The 20286-nt window shown below is 36.9% G+C and overlaps 2 protein-coding genes across 7 annotated transcripts; one reads left to right on the plus strand and one right to left on the minus strand.

Moving 5' to 3' along the window:
- Positions 1 to 149: 149 nt before the first annotated feature.
- LOC119072476 (ATP-dependent RNA helicase p62-like) lies at positions 150 to 18129 on the minus strand. Of its 5 annotated transcripts, none has more exons than XM_037177705.1 (6): positions 18065 to 18129; positions 2292 to 2301; positions 1419 to 1924; positions 1157 to 1348; positions 749 to 1097; positions 155 to 679 (listed from the first exon to the last, which is right to left on the minus strand). In XM_037177705.1, exons 1-6 carry the CDS (start codon positions 18112 to 18114, stop codon positions 326 to 328), a joined length of 1461 nt encoding a protein of 486 aa, XP_037033600.1. In that variant the 5' UTR covers positions 18115 to 18129; the 3' UTR covers positions 155 to 325. The 5 variants fall into 5 exon arrangements, with proteins under 5 accessions (XP_037033599.1, XP_037033597.1, XP_037033598.1 ...); XM_037177706.1 differs by lacking the exon at positions 2292 to 2301 and adding an exon at positions 15670 to 15679; XM_037177704.1 differs by lacking the exons at positions 2292 to 2301; positions 18065 to 18129 and adding an exon at positions 9193 to 9196 and having other exon boundaries at positions 150 to 679; positions 1419 to 2077.
- Positions 6604 to 11244, plus strand: LOC119072483 (high mobility group protein D-like). Of its 2 annotated transcripts, none has more exons than XM_037177715.1 (3): positions 6604 to 6758; positions 10359 to 10521; positions 10593 to 11244. In XM_037177715.1, exons 2-3 carry the CDS (start codon positions 10372 to 10374, stop codon positions 10785 to 10787), a joined length of 345 nt encoding a protein of 114 aa, XP_037033610.1. In that variant the 5' UTR covers positions 6604 to 6758; positions 10359 to 10371; the 3' UTR covers positions 10788 to 11244. The 2 variants fall into 2 exon arrangements, with proteins under 2 accessions (XP_037033610.1, XP_037033611.1); XM_037177716.1 differs by lacking the exon at positions 6604 to 6758 and adding an exon at positions 8745 to 8891.
- Positions 18130 to 20286: the final 2157 nt, after the last annotated feature.

The following is a 20286-nucleotide window of genomic DNA, read 5'->3' on the forward strand; positions in this document are numbered from 1 at the left end:
CCATAATTGAATTCACGACGGTACTACCCTGGTAAAAATAAAAACTAAGTCTCAAGAGGTTAAAAACGATAGATTTAAGACTGTGACTTATACGTTTTCGAAAAATTTATTTTTACCACGAACGTGTCATATTCGAAATCATATTTCAATCTACCAGCCTTGTTAAATCAACCAACACAAGCCTTTGCCTTCATGATATTTTTTTGCGAAAACAATTGCTGATCACATCTCACCTAGGTATAAATCAATATGGATAAGTCGTCATCATCATCGTCGAGACGTCTTACTCCACAATCCACATCCGAAGCGGTAGTTCTTTGGTTGTTCACCGACGCTGTTTCTTGGAGTTGTTATGTCCACCACCATGCTTCAACTTTTGATTTCCCATGCTGAATGGATTTCCGTAAAATAATTTTCTCTTTCGTACAGGGCTACAACTATTGGCTATTTCCATTAAACCATCGGGCACCTCCTGCTTTGCTTCCCGAAGCACAGCAACCAAATCTCTTGCCCTTTCAGCATCGTTTTCGGTAAAGAATGTGTGCGCGGTTCCAGGTGCACCACCACGACCGGTACGACCTATTCGATGAATATAGGCTTCCGATGTACTTGGATAATCGAAGTTTATCACACAGTTGATTCCAGCGACATCTAAGCCCCGGGCAGCCATATCTGTAGCCTATGTCCATCGGAATTAAATTATGATGAAAAATGGACAGAGCGACAATCGGGTTGCGTGGCAACTTACAACTACAATGTTTACGATCCCACTGCGGAATCCATTCAATATATGCTCTCGTTCCTTTTGAGACTTGTCGCCATGTAAGACAGAACATTTAATACCACAACTCTTGATGTACTTTCCAATGTAATCGACACCTTGTTTCGTTTCGGCAAACACTAAAATCTTTCTTGGCTGTCCATCTTGCCCGTGGATGTTTTGGATGAGAGCTTGAAGTTCAAATCGTTTTTTGGCTTCATCGCATACTTGAACCACTTGTTTGATGTTGTGATTAGCGCATAGCTCCATGGATCCCACATTAATTTGTGTAAACGAACCGAGGAAATCTTCAGCGAGGATACGAACATCTTTGGGCCTAAAATTGGAAGTTGGGTTAATCGTTCCCTTCAAGAAGTTTTCAACAAAAAAACTTACCAGGTCGCTGACCACATCAGAGTCTGTCGGTCTGGACGAATTCTCTCTAAAATATTTCGTATTTGTGGTTCGAATCCCATGTCAAGCATACGATCCGCTTCGTCCAATACTAAGTATGTGCATCGGTTAAGATTCGTCATTCCAGAGTCGAGGAAATCGATCAGCCGTCCAGGAGTAGCAATGACAATTTCACTGCAAAAAAAATCCGTTTTTGGTTGGTTGGTTAAGGGATAATTTTATGTAAAACAATTACGTGTCGTACCTTCCTTGCTGCAGCGCATGAACTTGTGGACGTTTGTCGGAACCACCATACAAACAGGCGTTTCGAACATTGGACGGTGTGCCAAATTCATTTGCGACTTGTTGGATCTGTTGTGCCAGTTCTCTAGTTGGAGCTAGAACCAGTGCAATGGGACCTTCTCTCTTTTGCAATGCTTCCTGGTTTTTTACGTGAACAATGGCCGGTAAAATGTATCCCAATGTCTTGCCACTGCCTGTTTGCGCCACACCAACTAAATTTTGTCCACTCAACGCAATGGGCCAACATTGTGACTGGATCGGTGTGGGTGTCGTAAAGTCCTTGCCCTTTAATTCATTTTGTACGTAGTCTGGGAAGCAATACTCGTCGAATGAAAGTATTGGAGTTGGTGCCGGTCCGTTGACAGTGATTTTGTGTTTGCTAATAAATCTGTCGATGTCTTCCTTCGGATGAATGTTGTCAGGCGGCCTGTAAAAATTCTTTTCGAATGGTCTCCAGTCCGGTGCTTCCTGGTATACTTTGTAGGACTTTAAGTGAATATCGTTAATACGATTGAATCGTGGATACAGAGCCGCAAGATTTGTGTTGTATTTGGTAGCAATGGATGCACAATGGTACAGAGTACAAATGGTTGACCTCACGAACATGGTCTCGCTGTAACACTGTACAGTAAAGTAGAATGCATTTATTATCATCTATTATCGTCACCTAGGACAATTATAAGAAATAAACTCAAGCGAATATGGTCTTGATAAGACCGTCTTATTACAACAGAATGTATGACAAAACCCTTGAAGTGAAAGATTTTGAATCAAAGTCTGTTGAAAATATGTGGGACACGGTAACTTCCGTCTGTTAAAGGTTAGATAAATTAACATCGATTTTTCTCCAGAGAATAATATTTTTGAAAATAAATTGATTGAATAGGCAGGACATACTTCTTCGTTCCTTCCTAACCAACGTAAGGAGCAACATCATATTATTTTAAATAAATGCGCGGATTTATCTGGCGCTAACCGAAAATCATTTGGACAACATCGAGTACTTACTTGGACGTTGATTTAATTATCTGAATGTCGTCGTCGTTCGAGATATCAACACTTTGCTAAGCAAATGAATGTTAAGAACTTTTCGTTCTTGAGGTTCTTGAGGAAAAATATTTTGAAAACAAGTCAATCGCTATGGGTTTGTTATTATTTGGACACGACATTGTCATTAATTTCGCCGACTGAAGATGACAGCAGCAAGGAACGCAGCCGCAATGACATAACACATGTCCAGTTTTTCTTCGTGTTAAGTTGGTTATTCTAGACGTAAGTACACCAACTTTGAATTTTGAATGAATGAGTTACGTTGTATCCCTTGGAAACTCGTTATCTGTCAATGATAGTAGCATTTCCAGGTATCTTCTCGAGTCAAATATAGTGAAAGGTTTGTATGAACTAAAGAACCACTGTCATAGAGATTCTATTTTAATAAATTGACGTCTTTACTGTATAAACATGTGCAATGATAACAACCAATTTGAACTAAAGAACCACTGTCATAGAGATTCTATTTTAATAAATTGACGTCTTTACTGTATAAACATGTGCAATGATAACAACCAATTTGAACCTCTTTATTCGGCCAAACTCTGGTGAAAATAGAAGTTTAAAAATATACCCGTCAAGTATCGCAAAAAAATCCTCGATTTCTTTGGCGATTCGTATCTTTTTTGGCGATTTTTCTTAGCGATCCGTCATTTTTGTTGTTTTGTTAAATAAACCGCCCATACCATACATTTTTGAGAATGATAAAGTCCCTATAGGACTGCATTACATTTTTAGAAGGAAAAAGTTACTAGGATCGCACGTCTTTACATTTCGTAAGAAGAAAGTTCAGTGGTGTCACAAAAATATCACCATTGTGAAAAAACGCCAATAAAAATCGCCAAAATGAGAAGTATCGTCAAGAAAAATTTTCTTGCCGATTTTTATTGGCGATTCTTCTCATTTTGGAGGTTTCTTTTGGCGAAGTTCAAAGCTATAGTGATATTTCACTAGAAATTGAAAAATTGAGAAATTGAGAAAAAGTAGTCTGATGCGTCTCATAAAACAATTCACGGCTTAAGTGCGGTCGAAATGCAAAATGGAAAGTGCGGAGGTCTTTCTAACGTAGCGTCATTTTCATACAATAGAGAACGTTAGCTAAACGGCCGCTAACGCTAATTTCCAACGCTAAATCCCCCGCTATCGCTAAAATCAACGGTAATGCCCTGTCAATAAATGGCACCATTGTGAATGCATACACATGGACGACGCAATTTTCGGTTTATTTTCATTTATTATTTTAAAAGGTCATCCGGATCAATATTTTATTACTGCAATCCGTAGATCTAATTTGCAGGAAGGCAGCGACACTGTGCTGGAAAAATTCTATAAACTTTACAATGTGCTGTTCGACGACAAACATCCTCAACTACACAACAAACACGTGGTTAACCTGCAATTTAAACACATGAAATTAATTTTGTGATTATTACTTCCACAATGTGATCGGATCAATATTTTATCAATGCAATTAGTAGATTGACTTGTAGGAAGCCAGTGGTATTAATCTGGAAAAGTTTTATTCACTTTTGATTGCAATAAAACGTTTTACGAATGACATTTTCCAACTGCATGTTCGTCGTGTGGAGGATACAATTTGTAACATTAAAAAGAGAATAAAAAACGTTTCCAACTTAATACCGCTGGCTTCCTATAAGTCAGATCTACTAATTCCATTGATAAAATGTTAATCCGATCACATTGTGGGAGTAATAATCACAAAATTAATTCAGGTGTGTTTGGGACTCGGTGTGTTTGGGACTAAACCTGTCTTGCCCGTTTCTCTTCTATATACTCATTGAAGAGTATAACCTGAAGTGAATCACAACTCGCCGATCCATGAAGTAATCGTCTTCTTCTCGTCTTTTCTACCTCTTAATACATTCACTCCTGAACCCAATACTACATCCATAGAGGTAGACCACATCTGTATATAGAAATACAGTTAAAACAATGCTCTGATCTGATACATCTCGCAATGAGAATGGAATTTTTTACCTGTCGTATTAAGAAAGACGCATAGGGGTTTAGAGCGTCTACGGATTATCTGTGTAAGAAAAGAAATCTCGTTCACTCACAGTCTCAGCGTCAGTTTTTTACCATATTCAAGACTTCAACCGAGCTAAAAAGAACAATAAAAACCACGACAGAAGAGCCATATTCTAAGTCCAAGTACAGTCAAATCCGTGTAAAAACGCAAGAGCAAATTAAACAAAAACAAAAAGTCGTCCGAGTCTCGTTTATCCCTAGGGTACCGTCTTGTTCCGCTAAATTCAAAAACTTCGGAGTTCATCTTTACAATTCCAGTGAAATGTAAAGTGAAGACAAACACATTGGGGAACTCATCAGGGTCGACTCGGTGTGTTTTTTACCTGTCTTGCCCGTTTCTCTTCTATATACTCATTGAAGAGTATAACCTGAAGTGAATCATAACTCGACAATCCATGTGTTACACCGAGAAACACACCGACACCGAGACACACCGAAATTGCGTCGTCCATATGTATGCATTCACAATGATACCATTTATTGACTGGGCATTACCGTTGATTTTAGCGTTAGCGGGGGATTTAGCGTTGGAAATTAGCGTTAGCGGCCGTTTAGCTAACGTTCTCTAATGAAGCGTTGAAATGTATTTTTTGGTTCACTTTTTCTTCGAATCGTTCACTTAAAATTCAAATTTTAGGCACACTTACGGCGTGAATTGATTTTTTTTAAGCCATAAGACTTCGTTTTTCGCAAGATATACTGTTGGGAAGGTATATTATGTTACAAGGAACAGAAAGCTGAGTTTTTGACCCAGGTGGTGAAAGCGTCCGAGGATGGAGCGGACCATAACAACAAACTTGAATTGAATATTTTGTTTACTGGTGATCACTGTTTCGAAATTGTTTCAACGTTTATGTTGTATTTCGTATAGAAACAATAGATATTTACCTGCTACATGCGTCGAAAACCGTACTTTTCATGTTTCAAGCACTACTTTCGAAGCCCTCAGCATGCAAAATCCATTACATAACTCTGTATAAAAATGAAGACTCATTTTCGTGTGTTTATTGACCTCGGCTTCGCCTCGGATCAACAAAATTCACACGAAAACTCTACTTTTCATCTTTTTATCCCTAGTAATGTAAAATACTATTAACAAATTCCTAAATGAAGTTAACTTAATTGGGAACGAAAAAGTGATAGAAAAAATTGTTGTTTTGGTGATCTATCTGGAGAGAGAATATGACGCTTTTGGTCCGCCTGAATGAAAAAGTACATTTTTAGTAACAGCGAGCATGAAATTAAATTTTCCCAAGAGAAATGGTTTTGCCAACAGGTATTTTAGCATCAAATTGCATTCCATCCAAACTGTGTATGATATGACCATACCCGTGTGTGTCTACTTTCTCTAGTTTGTACTGGCAAATCGCAAAAAGAAATCAAAGTTTCATTTTTCGTTTCACAAGGATCCTTTGATTAGGGCATATAACTGTTAACGGTGAAAAATGCATGTTTGCAAACCTCTAGTTCTCTGTGAAGACTCTCTACTTACGTTATATTAATTGAATTGGACCCCAGCTGGCATATCTGGTCACCAATAACAACTCGCGGTAAAATTTAAATCGAAAGTTTTGTGAAAATCCAGCAAAGCTCATGGAAAATATGCGTAAATGTTGGCACCGAGATGTCGCACTGGGTCACCCAAGCCTTAGCTACTACCAACATACCAGCGAAGAAAATATTTCGAGAAAATATTTTAAAGAAAATAAAATGACATCCCCTGGTTAGACTCTGGAAACATTTGTTGGGTCCTCAGGCACAACTTCTAGAATATCATAAATTCGACACTTTATTTTTGTTGAAGAAATATTTCAATTCAAATTTTCATATATTTCATATATTTTTCCGCTTCATATGTCCGCTAACAGATGTCGCACGCAGCTCTATCCCTACTATTCGACGTGAAATCCACGTCAAACAGCATTCATAAAACAAGAAAACGAAAGAGATGCATGTGTGGAATTTCATTCGCACCAACGACAAATCGTCGCTACCATACGGTCCTCTCTTTCGTGTTTCTTTCTTTGCAAAATCGTTTTTGTCTGTACGCCGGTACTACATTCGTTTTACCGAATAAAAATTTTCAATCATTCGTTCGTGTGTTCTTGTGAAGTAGCGTTCATTGAGTTCTTTGTGGGCAGTAATACTGGGTAGTATTTTATTGTGAATTTTCATTGTCTAATTTCACATCAAATTTCTTCAGGTGAGTCAAATCTCGTATTCTACAATCTATTTATGCATATTTCAAGTACTTTTTTGTTAATTTAAATCGTATTTTGCGGCCGTACTTTACAAATTTTTTGGTTTTTACTTGGCGTGGGTTCCGCACCACATCGATTCAGTCCACTTTGAACCATTCTATTGAAAATTTTCAACTATCATATGGGCGAAATCATTTTGCTTTCGGTTGTGGTTTATTTGAAAAATTAGTTTGATTCCGATTTCTATCAATTGGATTTAGTCGTTTTTGCAATTTTCGAGATAATTGCGACGTAATTTTGATGAATTTCAATTTTCATCGGTCACAAAGTGAAAAAAATGGCTTGTACCAAGCATCACTTGAACGATTTGTATGGAGGAAAATTTAAAATTAAATTTCTAAGTTTTGGTTGGGCGTAGCGCAAAACGGTTTTCGACGAAAATTTTCTTTTAATTTTCTCAACAAAACTGCATACTAGGTTCCGGGCGTCTAGTGTAATTTAATTTTTTTATTGCTATTTCGCGCCAAAATGGACGATTTTAATGAAATTTTTACTCTTTGGAACTTGGCAAGTCGAAATACTATCAAACAGATTATTTTGTCGCCATTGTGGTTGTGCGCGATATACACACACACATAAGCGTCGATAAGAGCTTGGGTCTACGTGTTAAAAATATGCTTGCGAGAGAAAATATTTTCGGTTATATTTGGATGTGTGTGTGTTTGGTAGAAATTTTCAACGCCATCGTTCATACGAGGCCAAGCGCATTTTTCGATGTTTGAAATTTTTATTTTTGTTGTTTGTTTACAACACCCTAAGAGTTCCAGTTTATGAATGAATTTTTACTGACAGTTTAGTGACGTTTCGTGTTGCTTAAGCTTGAACGACCTTATCCAAATTATTGGAAAATGATTAAAAGTTAGATTCGGCGACACGATGCTTCCAATTTTATGTTTAAAAATTGAAACTTTGGCGGTAAATTCTTGACACTCGGTTTGCTTACAATAGCTTACAATACGTTATCAGAGTTTGAACTTACTGGTTTACCGGGCATATTTTGACATCATAATGAAGCCAGTCCCTAAATGAAGATACCTGGGCACCCGTCATTATATTGGCAAACTAATTAACTCAAATGTTGGCTTGGAATTTAAAAGGTCGGGCGTCTGTTGATAATTTGAATTTGAAAATCCGAAACGAATATACAGAGACCCTGTCATTATAATGTTTGGCTCTTAAATATAATACCACCAAGCATGACATTAGAGGCTGAAAAATGCGGTTGAACGTCATTTTGAAAACGTATTAATAAATCATTGATAAAATGCTATCGATTCAACATAGCCACATTCGACTACATTTTTGTTTTTGAATGTATTTTCAGTCCGAAGTGATAAAAAGCCATCGAATATATATCTCTCTACCCAAAATAAACTATAATCGACACACCAAACATGTCCACAAAATTTTCTATAACAAAATTTCAACCGAACTACATTAATATTTTCTACCGTTATTGGCTCTCCCAAAAAAAAAAATTGTTACACCAACAAAATTACGTAAAGCTGCATGTACGATTTCACTAATACAATCGTCAGCCCTCAAAAACGATAAACGAACATACTTGGTGGATGCCTGCTTTCTGCGTATACAATTTTCGTTATTCCATCAACTTCGCTTTTATCTCTTCAATATTACACACCATGGCAATATAAAACGACAGAAAATGTTCAACGTTTCATAAGCAACATTTTTTTTTTGTTCGGTGGGTAAACTAATGGGCTTACGTGCTTGTGTGCGTATCATTTCAGCCTTCTGGTATACACAACGTTGATGGGAAAACATTTTTTGGCTTCGGTTTATATTGTGTGTATAGTATATTGTATGAAAGGAATAAACCATCGTTCGTTAGGTACAGTAGTGTTTATTGCCATACACACATATTCGGAATAATATCCCCTTCATCATCGTATCAATAATTACATTTCTGTCTTGACTTTGAACTGGTACAGTTGTGTTTACATTTTTGCATTGAATTTTTGGTTCTGGAAATTTTGTAAATTTTTGTTTTTTTAATTTGAGTGAACAAATTTTTCTAACGAAATTCATTTTGTGCAGTGCTTGACACATTTCTGGTAAATAATTTTTGTTTTCGGTTTCTCGGTTTAATAATTTCTTGGTATTTTGACTCCGTTTAAAATGAATTTGAAAAATAAAAATTCTCAAGCCAAGCACACAGCAGCATTTTAACGGCCGACTGGCTGGAAATAGTGTTTTGTCGGAAATAAATCCATAAATTTACATTTCATTTCCAATTTCAATCATTTTCAATCCATTTCGTGGACGCCTAACGAAATAATATAAAATTATTAATTCCATCGTTTTGTGCACTCGGTTCGGTCGGTTAAATGGCGCGCTTTTCAACTTTGTTCCGACTAATATTTGAATCGATAATTTATCGGTCCCATTGTTAATGCCATCAATTACCAGGAACGACGCATTCGAACCAATTTGTACAGTCGGTTTACGGAAAAATCCCATCGAAATGTACAAATTCGTGTTCAATTTCATTAAAAAATCATTTTTCCCTGCGTCGTTTTGTAACGGCCATTTTATTCACCATACAAAATATCGTCTACGGTTCATAATGCCCATATAAAATGAAACGGTGTGTATACCTAGCTCATACAAGAGTATGGAAGAAGAAAAAAAAAACCGAACCAGCACAGCATATCGTGTGTATATAATACGAGCGTAAAACCATTTTGTATGAACAAACACAGCAAATCCCCCAGTATAATATTCGTTATACGATTCACACCGTCTACATGGCAGAAAGATATACCGAGTCGGTTTTTGTATTATATTCGATGTGGTGTATATTCGGTTACACAGTATATTGCTGGTTCATATTTTTCGTTATGGAAGGAATATGTTTATAGAAAAATCAATATGAAATGAGCACTGAAATTCAAACGAAAATTAATTCTTTTTTGTCTTTCCATTTTTTTTGTTTTTTCGTTTGTTATAATATTCAACGACTCCGTGTCGCTGTTTGGTTAAATGGTTGAATTTATTAAATTGGCCATTTTTGTTACCAAACGAAAGAAGCAGCAAAAAATGTTATGGAAAGTTCACATAACTTCCAACTTTCGATGCAATATACTCTAACGAATGCTGATTCAAATTTTCTGTCCATGTAAAGAGAATAAAAAGACGTTAACCGTACGTTGAACCATTTCCTGGCTTAAATTACTGGAATGTAATCTGTTTCATGATAATCGATTATGACTGTTAACCGCACTCATTTTAATATGGATGTTCATTTAGCATTTTTGGTCCACATTTTTGTTTGGGAGTTTGGTTTTCCGTCTACGAATTGTGGTTGTCAACAGAATTATGAATTATAAATGATTCATGGGATTCAACGTCCATTTTAAAGATTTTTTTTTTTAATTTAAGATTGACGCGCTCTCAAGTAATGCTTGTCTCTCTGAATTCCATTCGTTGTTATAGTCGCTGTACTCAATATTTTCAACATCCATTTTCTCTTGCCTCAGTTCCATTTTAATAAATTCGAATTTTCATTGTTTCCCTTCCAGAAAACTTATCGAAATGGCAGAAAAACCAAAGCGTCCTCTATCTGCTTACATGATCTGGTTGAACGATCATCGTGAACAAATCAAGAAGGAGAATCCAGGCATTAAAGTCACAGAAATCGCTAAACGTGGTGGTGAATTATGGCGTGCACTTAAGGACAAGAGCGTAAGTTCACACTATTCAAACGAGAGATGACATTTCTAATAATTTTTGTTTTTGTTTTTCGATTTTGTCAGGAGTGGGATCAAAAAGCCGCCGAAGCTAAAGACCGATACACAAAGCTGATAAAAGAATTCGAAGCAAATGGTGGATCCAAAGAGGCAGCCACTGGTCGTAAGCGAACAAAGGGAGCAAAGAAACCGGCTGTCAAGAAGAGTAAAAAGAAGGCTGAATCCGAAGACGAAGATGCTTCAGAAGATGAAAGCGATTAAACATTCGGGCAAAAGTAATTACAACTTTTGATCTAATAAGTTTTTTTTTTCTTCTCCTGAACCAACAACAAAAAAAACCCGCCCGCATGCATACATACAAAGCATCCAATAATTATTAATTTTTTTTTAAATTTCTTCTTACTTTACACACACACACACAAACATTCTCCCTTCACCCCACCCAAGAATTTGAATATGGGAAAAAGGTTACAACTGAAATGAATGAATGACATTTATTTATTTATATTTTTGGAAGTGTCTGGGCCTTGCTTTTGAGAAGGACAATGAAAGTTATAAATAATAATAACAAAGAATGGAAAAACCGACAATATTTCGCATCTCTTTTTTACTCTGACGTTAAACTGTATTTTTTTTTTTTGCCAAAATTTTGTTTTTTTTATTAAAAAGAAGAAAAATTAAAATTTGAAAAAGAAAATTCCAATACAGAACCGACTAACAACAAGAAGAAGAAGAATGTCCTTGAATATTCATTCTGAAAGTAAGACCCTACCTCATTATAAGGATTTATAAATTTAATTACATTAATTGATTATGAATTATAATAAATGGACAAACAAAAATACAAAAAGTAAATAAATAAAGAAACAAACGGAAAAAAATTAAAAATCCTTTTTCTTTGTATCGAGCATTTTTTCCTTCCCGTAAACGAAGTGAGAAAAATTGAAAAGTAAAAAAAAAATCGTGTTTCTACTTGGAGACCTATTTTAAGTGAAATTAAATAAATTTAAATAAAAATTCTCTTAATAAGAGACACACAGACATCAAAGCAAACAAATAAGAAATAATAAAAAAAAAATAATTAAAAAAAAATGAGATGAAAAGTTGTTTTTAAATTTTGTGACACTTTTTGGTCAGGTGGTAATGTACCTGTACCTGTTTTTAGATCGTAGGAAATAATTAATTAAATAAAAAAATTAATTAATTTTTATAATTTAAATTTTTCTTTCTTTCAACATTATATATTCCCTTACACAACCAACCAACCACCACCACCAACCCCTTTAATTTTGAATGATAAGTACTTCCATTCAAAAAAAGAGTCAAAAACACAACAAAAAATTCCTTTTCTTTTAATTACAAAAGCATTTTTCCGTTAAATTAAAATTAGAAAAGAAAAGAAAAATTTGGGAAATCATTTCAATGCAGTGAAACCCTAAACACCGTAGAAGGTTTTTCGAATAATGATGCGTTATAAATGGTTTGTCGTCTTTTTTTCTCTCTCAGTGAAAAGTTTTTTGTTCTGCGTTTCCCTTTTAATTAACTTTAAATAATTATTATAAGTCATTCCGTACACAGTTTGGGTTTTACTTTTCTTTTGTTTTGAAGTAGTCAAATTGTTTTTTTTCGTTTTTTTTTGTATCTATAAATGAATGTACTTATGTATTCGACAGAAGGTCATTATTGTATGAAAAAGTTTTTAATTTTAAATAAATGTAAAGAACAAAATGTTGCGATTTTTCTGATCTGTGTTTGTGATTGAAACTGGTTCGGTGGCTGCATCCTGAAACGAAATAGGACTTTCATTTGACTGAACTCAAAATTGCTAGACGTGGCTTTTTACATGGCGTATTAGTCTCACGTCTAAGCAATCAAAAAGTTAATGAGATTCTCCAATCTTGTGTTAACCTAGGCTACCATGAAATGAATGTCGAGACAAAAATTAGATGACATTTATACTACTTTTATGATCACTGATTTGGTGATGGTGACCTAAAAACACCGGGCTTAATATGCACATATATTTCGGGTGAGTTTCCTTCGTCACCAGACATATTTTATACAACGGATGAGGCAAGTTCCGATGTGGTTTTCGAACAGCGGTGTAATTACGAACACTGCTTAAGTGTGATTTCTTTTAATGAAGTAATGGTAGTTTTACTAAAAGAAGTGAAGAGGTTAGATAATGGCCGTATTGTGGACCGAAACTTAAGTAGCCTAAGTTGCATATAAAGAAGGCGTAATTCAAATGGTAGTTTTAAGTCATTTAACCCACTGAAGTAGGTAGCCAATACATATATTTTTTATTTATTGTTTTCAAAATCAATTCAACAACTTAAAAATTATAAATAAAAAATTTCACCAAGATTCTTTGATGGAGGAAGCGTTCCTAGAATCGAGGCAACGTTTCCTCGTCGAATGGCAACAGCAATTCGTCGAATCAAATAACTTGTTGCTCGACGTTCGTGAGTGACGTGTTTGATTTTACTTCCGATTTGTTTCAATAATTGTAAGCCCGTTTTACCAATGACGCCTGTTGTTTCGGATGCAATTGGGACGAAAATAAATTGATCCATTAAATGCCTGTATTGGTTAAATTTCTTGTCGTCAGCTTGTTTGGCTGCATAACCACGATCACGTGACGTTCTATCGACATAGGATTTTGCAAAGGTGTCAGCACATGTGTAATCCCAAAGTAATCCCAATACATATATTTACACCTATTGTACGTATGTGTATTGATATACAGTACTTAACTTCACCTCAAACTTGGGTTCCGTGTGTTTTTGTGGATATTTGCATTACCTTCAGTGTTTACCATAGAGATACCTAAACAGTATGTGTTTACACTTTGCTTATACGACGAACAATGTAAATTTGTCTTTGTGCAATTTCTGGCAAGTTTTGCCTTATACTGTAGAAGAAGCAATTGAAATGTGGATGATATTTTGACAATGATGGAAGGTTTTCTAGCTTAACGTTTGGCCTAAAGAATTCTCGAGAATGAAAAAATTAAAAAGTGCTAGAGTAAATGAACCGAGCAAAACCAATTTTATCGAGGTAATATTAATGTCATGAAAGAAATGCCGAGTGTTACGAACTTATTGGCGATTTTTCGTCTCATCTGCTATGAAAATGCGCGTCTGGCACTGATATATTGCGAACATTCTTATAGTCACAAATGAATCTCACAAGAGCAAAAGTATTGAAGATAAACAATCCGAATAGGCCCGTTTCTAAGATAAGACCTTAGTCTGCTAATCGATTTGAGACATTCTGACAGACTGAAAATTTATATTTTTCAAACGAAATTACCGAGTGTTATAAGCAGGGAACTTCAAAAAAAAATCCCAATTATTTTGAGCTGTCCTAGAAGCATTTTGTGAATAGGATAATTGTTCCATAATACACCTAAAATTGTTAAGTTGTAATTAATGGTTCTACCCGCGAAACTATGCGATTGTATGAGAGGCTACAGAGTGCAAGAGTGATGTACCCGTTGTTCAATAAGAAGTTGACTCAAAGGAATAAGACGTTGATGTTCAAGAGATCTTTCTGCCCGGTCCTTCTGTATGCCACACCTGTTTGGGTGAATGTACTAACATCCATCTGAATCAATTGTAAATTGCTGAGAATTTAGATGGTGTTCGGTAAGCCTTTTCACTTCAGTACTAGTGAAGCAACATGGAAGCAAATAGAACCACAAATCGCGACTGGTACACGAAACATTAATGTTTATGTGTTTGTTGAAGGGTATGAATTTATTAACTAAAAAAATCAATAGAGACAAATCTTACGATCGTTTCAAACGCTACCACATCCGAAATTATGAACAAAAAAAATCTTCTCGTCATCAATACATTTCAATAAGATGAATAAAACAATCACAACGGACAATTAGTGAAACGGTTTATTTGATCTGCTACAGACGGCCAGCATAATGACCAGTATTATAATCGGGTCTATTACTTCCATCCATCAAAGTATTTTTAATTTGTTAATTTCAAATCTTGTACTTCAATTTTTTAACATGCATTTTACTATATGAAGGACCATATTATCCAAAACTTGTCATTATTTTTGTCGTCGTCATCGATAACAGATGAATAGCCATATGTGTCAATCGGACGGTCCTTCACAATCGTTTCCAAGTCCAACAATTCGCCGCCAGTTGATTTTTCGCCCTCTAAAATACAGTACCGAAAAAACGAGATTTTTCAGAAATGCTTAGCGAAAAGTCTCGTATTGTGATAGGGTGATAGTCAGTCGCAAAAAAAATGTGTTTCATTATTGAAGTCTGACACAAAATGTCCTCGTACAGAAGGAATTCTTTTATACATCCCGGAAACTAATACCATCAGCTTAACCATACACAAAAATAACATGGAAAATTTCAAATTTCAAATATTTGAGCTCTTTATTTTTATTATGTCTAGAAATATTTTGGTTTGTCACTTCGTTGCCGATACCCACGATTACACACTATCTCCACCACTTCTATCAGCTACTGCAAGTCTTGGTAAGACATTCGCCTGTTTGATAGAAATTCTCGACGGATTCCTCCTCTTGTACATATAAATGAGACAAAATAATGCAACGGATACGACAATTGTTGCCAGGAAAAATGAGAAGGACAGGATAATCCAAATAATGTTTGAATTTTGTGGATACGGTGTAATTCGCGCCGGACGAGTTGTAGTATCTGTTGGTGGATCAGTTTCGTTTCCAGTAGAATTATTAATTGTCGTTGTTGTTGTTGTACAAGGATGCACAATACGGATGTATTCAATGGCTATGAGAACATCAGCGGATTGTGAACCTGCTTTGATTTGTATCTACAATGCAGAAAATAAATTCAGTTAAGTGAACTAGTTCCATTTGATTCCTCTTTTACCTTTGCATCACTGACGCTTATCCGTTCATTGATCACATTCCAGCTATTTGACCACCTGTCTCGTACCGATGCAAGTGTTTGCTCAAAGCCACCTGGCAGTGCAGCTTGGATTGCCACATATGACACAAGATCGCCACTACTAGCGTTCAGATAAATTGCAGAATGAAGTTCGCTATTCGTGTCGAAATTAAAACTTTGAGTTGTTCGTAAACACGAATATCCTACTCCCAAATTACTCAAATAATTTACCTCGTCGCTTCTGTATGGTTCTAGTGATACATCTGCGTAAGACTTTATTCCAAACAGGTGCAGGCCATACTCTGGCGAATAATCGCATGGTTCGAATTCGTCTAAGGAAGCTAGATCGTTAAAATCTATTTCATAACTGCACATTTTTGGTTCTGTTATATCAGTTTCTTCCGCTGCCGGATCAGTTGTTTCATCTGTGGTGTCACTTTCTTCTGTTGGATCAGTAACTGTTGGATCAGTTGTTTCCTCTGTTGGATCAGTTGTTTCCTCTGTTGGATCAGTTGTTTTCTCTGTTGGATCAGTTGTCTTATTTGTTGGATCAGTTGTTTCCTCTGTTGGATCAGTTGTTTCCTCTGTTGGATCAGTTGTTTCCTCTGTTGGATCAGCTGTTTCCTCTGTTGGATCAGTTGTTTCCTCTGTTGGATCAGCTGTTTCCTCTGTTGGATCAGTTGTTTCCTCTGTTGGATCAGTTGTTTCCTCTGTTGTATTAGTTGCATCTTCTGTTGTTTCCTCTGTTGGATTAGTTGCATCTGTAGTGGTCGTGAACTGAGTCACTACCCCTACGTAACAAGTGTCGAAATGTCAAATAACATCGCATTCTCTTAGTACGAACTCTCTCGTTATATTCGGTTAACCGACCGTAATATAACTAGAGCGTATGAGTTACGACGAAGATCTTTATTCACTCGACCACCATAGCGTCAGCATCATTTAAACGAGCTCAATAAATTGTAATTAGTAAGTCGAACAGTGGCCTTTCATTTTACGTATTAGATAGGAGTCCGAGACTTCTACATTGGTGACCCCGACGAACACAGAAAGTTAAATTAAATTCATTGAGTGAAATTGATATTGAAAAAGTGAAACAAAAGTAATTTTTTGCTGACGCCGACCGGAGACATTTTCATTTGCAATTTGGCCGTTAACTTCAATAAAACGTGAACTTTGGCTGATCGAACGCTGCGTTCATCATTTGGCCGTTAGTTTTGGCAGAAAGGATTATCCATTCTGATTTAAAGCTAACGTGAGCTAAATCCTGGTTGATCGCGAAATAAAATCATCGTTTGGAGCTATCACGAGAGAAAACAACGTGGTCGAGGTCATTCAGAGCAAAGTGGATGTGACAAGACATAGTATTTGGCTGGCCGTCGATTTTAAGCATTGTGGCGTGTGCTAGCGGAACATTATCACGTCCGTAAAACTGGTCTGCAAGAAGGACGAAATTCATTGGTACAAAAAACTTCTACGGTCAAGGTCGTTGGTAGCAGACCATTGGAAATACCAGGCTTTGTTGGTTGGAAATCTCCACAGGTACAAATCCTGTGGGGATAAAAGGTACGTGACTTAGTCATAAATTCATTGCCACACCGAAATTATATCGTTTGCGTTGAATTGTCGATCGAAAAATCTGGATCTTGGCGCGTAATCTACATTGTTCGAGAAAATACATAATTCCCGTTGGTTTTGGCGCGTCGATTCCTTTGTTCGGTATCCACACTGGTATTCAACAATCAACAGTTACTCAACGTACCCAAGACAATCAACTGATAAAATCATTTCATCAGATTGTTCTCATTTCATTTGCATTATATAACGAAACCCATCAATTTCTAAACTAGCTCAAGGTTAGGCAGCGTTTCGGAATTTAGCTTTTGTTTGATCATCATTTAACGTAGAACATTTTGCTTTCATTTTCGAGATCATTTAATTGATTTTTCTTGGAATTTTAATTTGAGAATATTCCGAAACGACTGAAAGTTTCCAGTCGAGTTTTTCATGTTTGAGTTGATCATTAGTCTTGTTGAACGGACTGGGTGAGTGCGATTTATTTTTTCGATTAATTTTTCGACACTTCGCGGTGTAATTATTAAATATGGTTGACGAAAAGGAGTTACAAGGTGAAAATGGTCCAGAACCACAGCCTGATCAAGGGTTAAAAACTCCAACCGACATTAACGCTCTTATAGTGAAATTGCCAACGTTTTGGGCAAGTAATCCGCGTACTTGGTTTATACAGGCAGAAGCACAATTCTCGTTAGGTAAAATCACATCTGATGTTAGTAAGTACAATTACGTCGTAGCTACGTTGCCTCAAGACATAGCCGAATCGGTATCGGATATTTTAGAGAATCCCCCAGCGAGCGATTTGTATAAGAATTTGAAAGACGAGCTTATTGGTCGTCATTCATTGAGTTTGGAAAGCCGGATAAGGAAGTTAACATCCGATGAAGAGATCGGCGATAAAAAGCCGTCTGAGTTTTTTAGGACCCTTAAGCGTTTAGCAGGCAACTGCGGTACGGTTGGTGATGAGTTGTTGAAAAAGCTGTGGATGGGTAGACTTCCTCAGGCGATCAGTGTAGCTCTTATTCCTCAAAAGGACGATGAGATTGGTAACTTGATGAAATTGGCTGACCAAGTGTGGGAAGCAATAAAAACAGCTAACATCTCTGCTGTGAGTAATCATCCGGCCGGTCCATCTTCAATCTATGATGAGCTAAAAAGCGAAATTAATTCTCTAAAAATGATGATCGAAAAGATTTCGTTTGATAGGTCTCGCAATAGGAACAGAAGTCGTTCTCGAAATTGCTCTAATGAAAGCTCGAACAATCACACTCGTTCAAACAGCAATTATCGCAGAAATCGTTCACGAAGTTCACGGTTCAACCCAAATGGTAGATTCTGCTTTGATCATTTTAAGTTCGGAAAGAGAGCAACGAAGTGTACTAAGCCTTGCGCATTCGTGGATAAATCCCAAGACACGAGTGTTTCAAGAGACCGAGCGAGTAACCCAAACTAAAGAGTCCTGCTGTAGACGCGGCTACCAGTGGGATGTTGTTTAAATCTTGCCGCCTTTTTGTTAGGGATAATAAGAATAAATTGCTGTTTTTAATTGATACCGGAGCTGACGTAAGTGTCATTCCGAAAAGTTTTGTTAAGTTTTTCAAATTAAACAAAGATTTTCAGCTAACGGCTGCGAACGGTTCGGTGATTAATACGTACGGAAGCAAAGTAGTTGAAGTTGAGTTAGGTTTAAGGAGGAATTATCCTCACGAGTTTATCCTAGCTGATGTGAACAAACCGATAATAGGAGCAGATTTTCTAGCTAAGCACGGTCTTCTACCGGACTTGAGGAACAAGAAATTGGTCGATCCAGCAACCTCTTTGGTAATAAACGCGATGAGGGCTGATAATTGCTATGAGCCAACTCCTAGGTTGTATTCAATTGCCACAGAATTCGGCGAAATTCTCAAGAAGTATCCGTCATTAGTTGCTCCGCCTAATTTCAATCTGCCAGTCAAGCACAATGTTGTCCACCATATACACACGAAAGGTCCGTTGCCGTATTCCAAGGCACGCAGGCTAAGCCCCGATAAGTTTAAAGTGGCTCAAGTCGAATTCAACTATATGAATGAAGTTGGAATTTGTCGACCTTCGTCGTCACAAGCAGCTTCGGCATTAACTATGCCGCCTAAACCTCGAAGTCCGGACTTCCGTCCATGTGGTGACTATCGAAGGTTAAATGCTATAACGATTCCGGACAGGTATCCTCTGCCACACATTCAAGATTTCAATGCTAAAGTGGCAGGGAGTAAGATTTTTTCCAAAATTGATTTAGTGAGATCTTTTCACAATATTCCAGTGGCACCAGAGGATGTGCATAAGACTGCCATAATCACTCCTTTCGGATTGTTTGAATTCCCTAGGATGCCATTTGGACTGCGTAACGCAGCCCAGACTTTCCAGAGATTTATGAATGAAGTTTGCAAAGGACTAGACTTTGTGTTCGTTTATATTGACGACATTTTGATTTTCAGTAAATCGCCCGAAGAGCATAAAGCTCATTTGGACACACTTTTCGAACGTTTGGCCGAATACGGCTTGTGTATTAAGCCTTCCAAATGTGTACTTGGTGTGAAAGCACTCGAATTTCTTGGTCATTATGTTGACGAAAATGGCATTTTGCCTTCGGCAGAAAGAGTGGAAGCGATTACTAGTTTCCCGGCGCCCGATTCTCTTAAGAAAGCCCAACGTTTCGTTGGAATGATTAATTATTACTTCAGATTTGTGCCAAAATTGGCTGAAATTTTGATTCCACTGCATTCTCATATAGCAGAAATGGAAGGAATGAAGAAAAAGAATCGGAATCGGAAATTAGAGTTCCATTGGCCTGATAGTTGTAATGACGCGTTTAATCAAGCCAAAGAAGCTTTAGCCAATGCGACGATGCTAGTGCACCCGAAGAAGAAAGGGTTAATTATCAGTTTGTTCACAGACGCTTCGGGTAAAGCTGTAGGGTCAGTCTTGCAGCAGTATCACAAAGGTATCTGGCAACCGTTAGGTTTTTTCTCAAAAAAGCTTAGTTCGGCGGAAGTGAAATATAGTACTCTAGACCGTGAGCTTTTGGCGATATATTTATCGGTTAAGCACTTCCGCTATTTTTTAGAAGGGAGAGAGTTTATCGTTTACACCGATCATAAGCCACTGACCACGGCTATGACATCGACGGCTGAACGCAGTCCGCGACAGTGTCGCCATTTAGAATTCATTTCTCAGTTCACAACGAATATTCAACACGTCAAAGGAAAGAACAATGTTGTCGCTGATTTTTTGTCACGG

The sequence above is a fragment of the Bradysia coprophila genome, assembly GCF_014529535.1.
Source record: "Bradysia coprophila strain Holo2 chromosome IV unlocalized genomic scaffold, BU_Bcop_v1 contig_81, whole genome shotgun sequence".
NCBI lineage: Eukaryota > Metazoa > Arthropoda > Insecta > Diptera > Sciaridae > Bradysia > Bradysia coprophila.

What these genes read in the sequence shown, in the direction of transcription:
- LOC119072476 (XM_037177704.1), bottom strand. Translation starts at nt 2,062, where the DNA reads ATGTTCGTGAGGTCAACCATTTGTACTCTGTACCATTGTGCATCCATT. An exon ending in CATGCGCTGCAGCAAGGAAG is followed by an intron (nt 1,349 to 1,418) that starts GTACGACACGTA and finishes TTTTTTTTGCAG; the next exon opens with TGAAATTGTCATTGCTACTC. An exon ending in GGATCGTAAACATTGTAGTT is followed by an intron (nt 680 to 748) that starts GTAAGTTGCCAC and finishes CGATGGACATAG; the next exon opens with GCTACAGATATGGCTGCCCG.
- LOC119072483 (XM_037177715.1), top strand. Translation starts at nt 10,372, where the DNA reads ATGGCAGAAAAACCAAAGCGTCCTCTATCTGCTTACATGATCTGGTTG. An exon ending in GTGCACTTAAGGACAAGAGC is followed by an intron (nt 10,522 to 10,592) that starts GTAAGTTCACAC and finishes CGATTTTGTCAG; the next exon opens with GAGTGGGATCAAAAAGCCGC.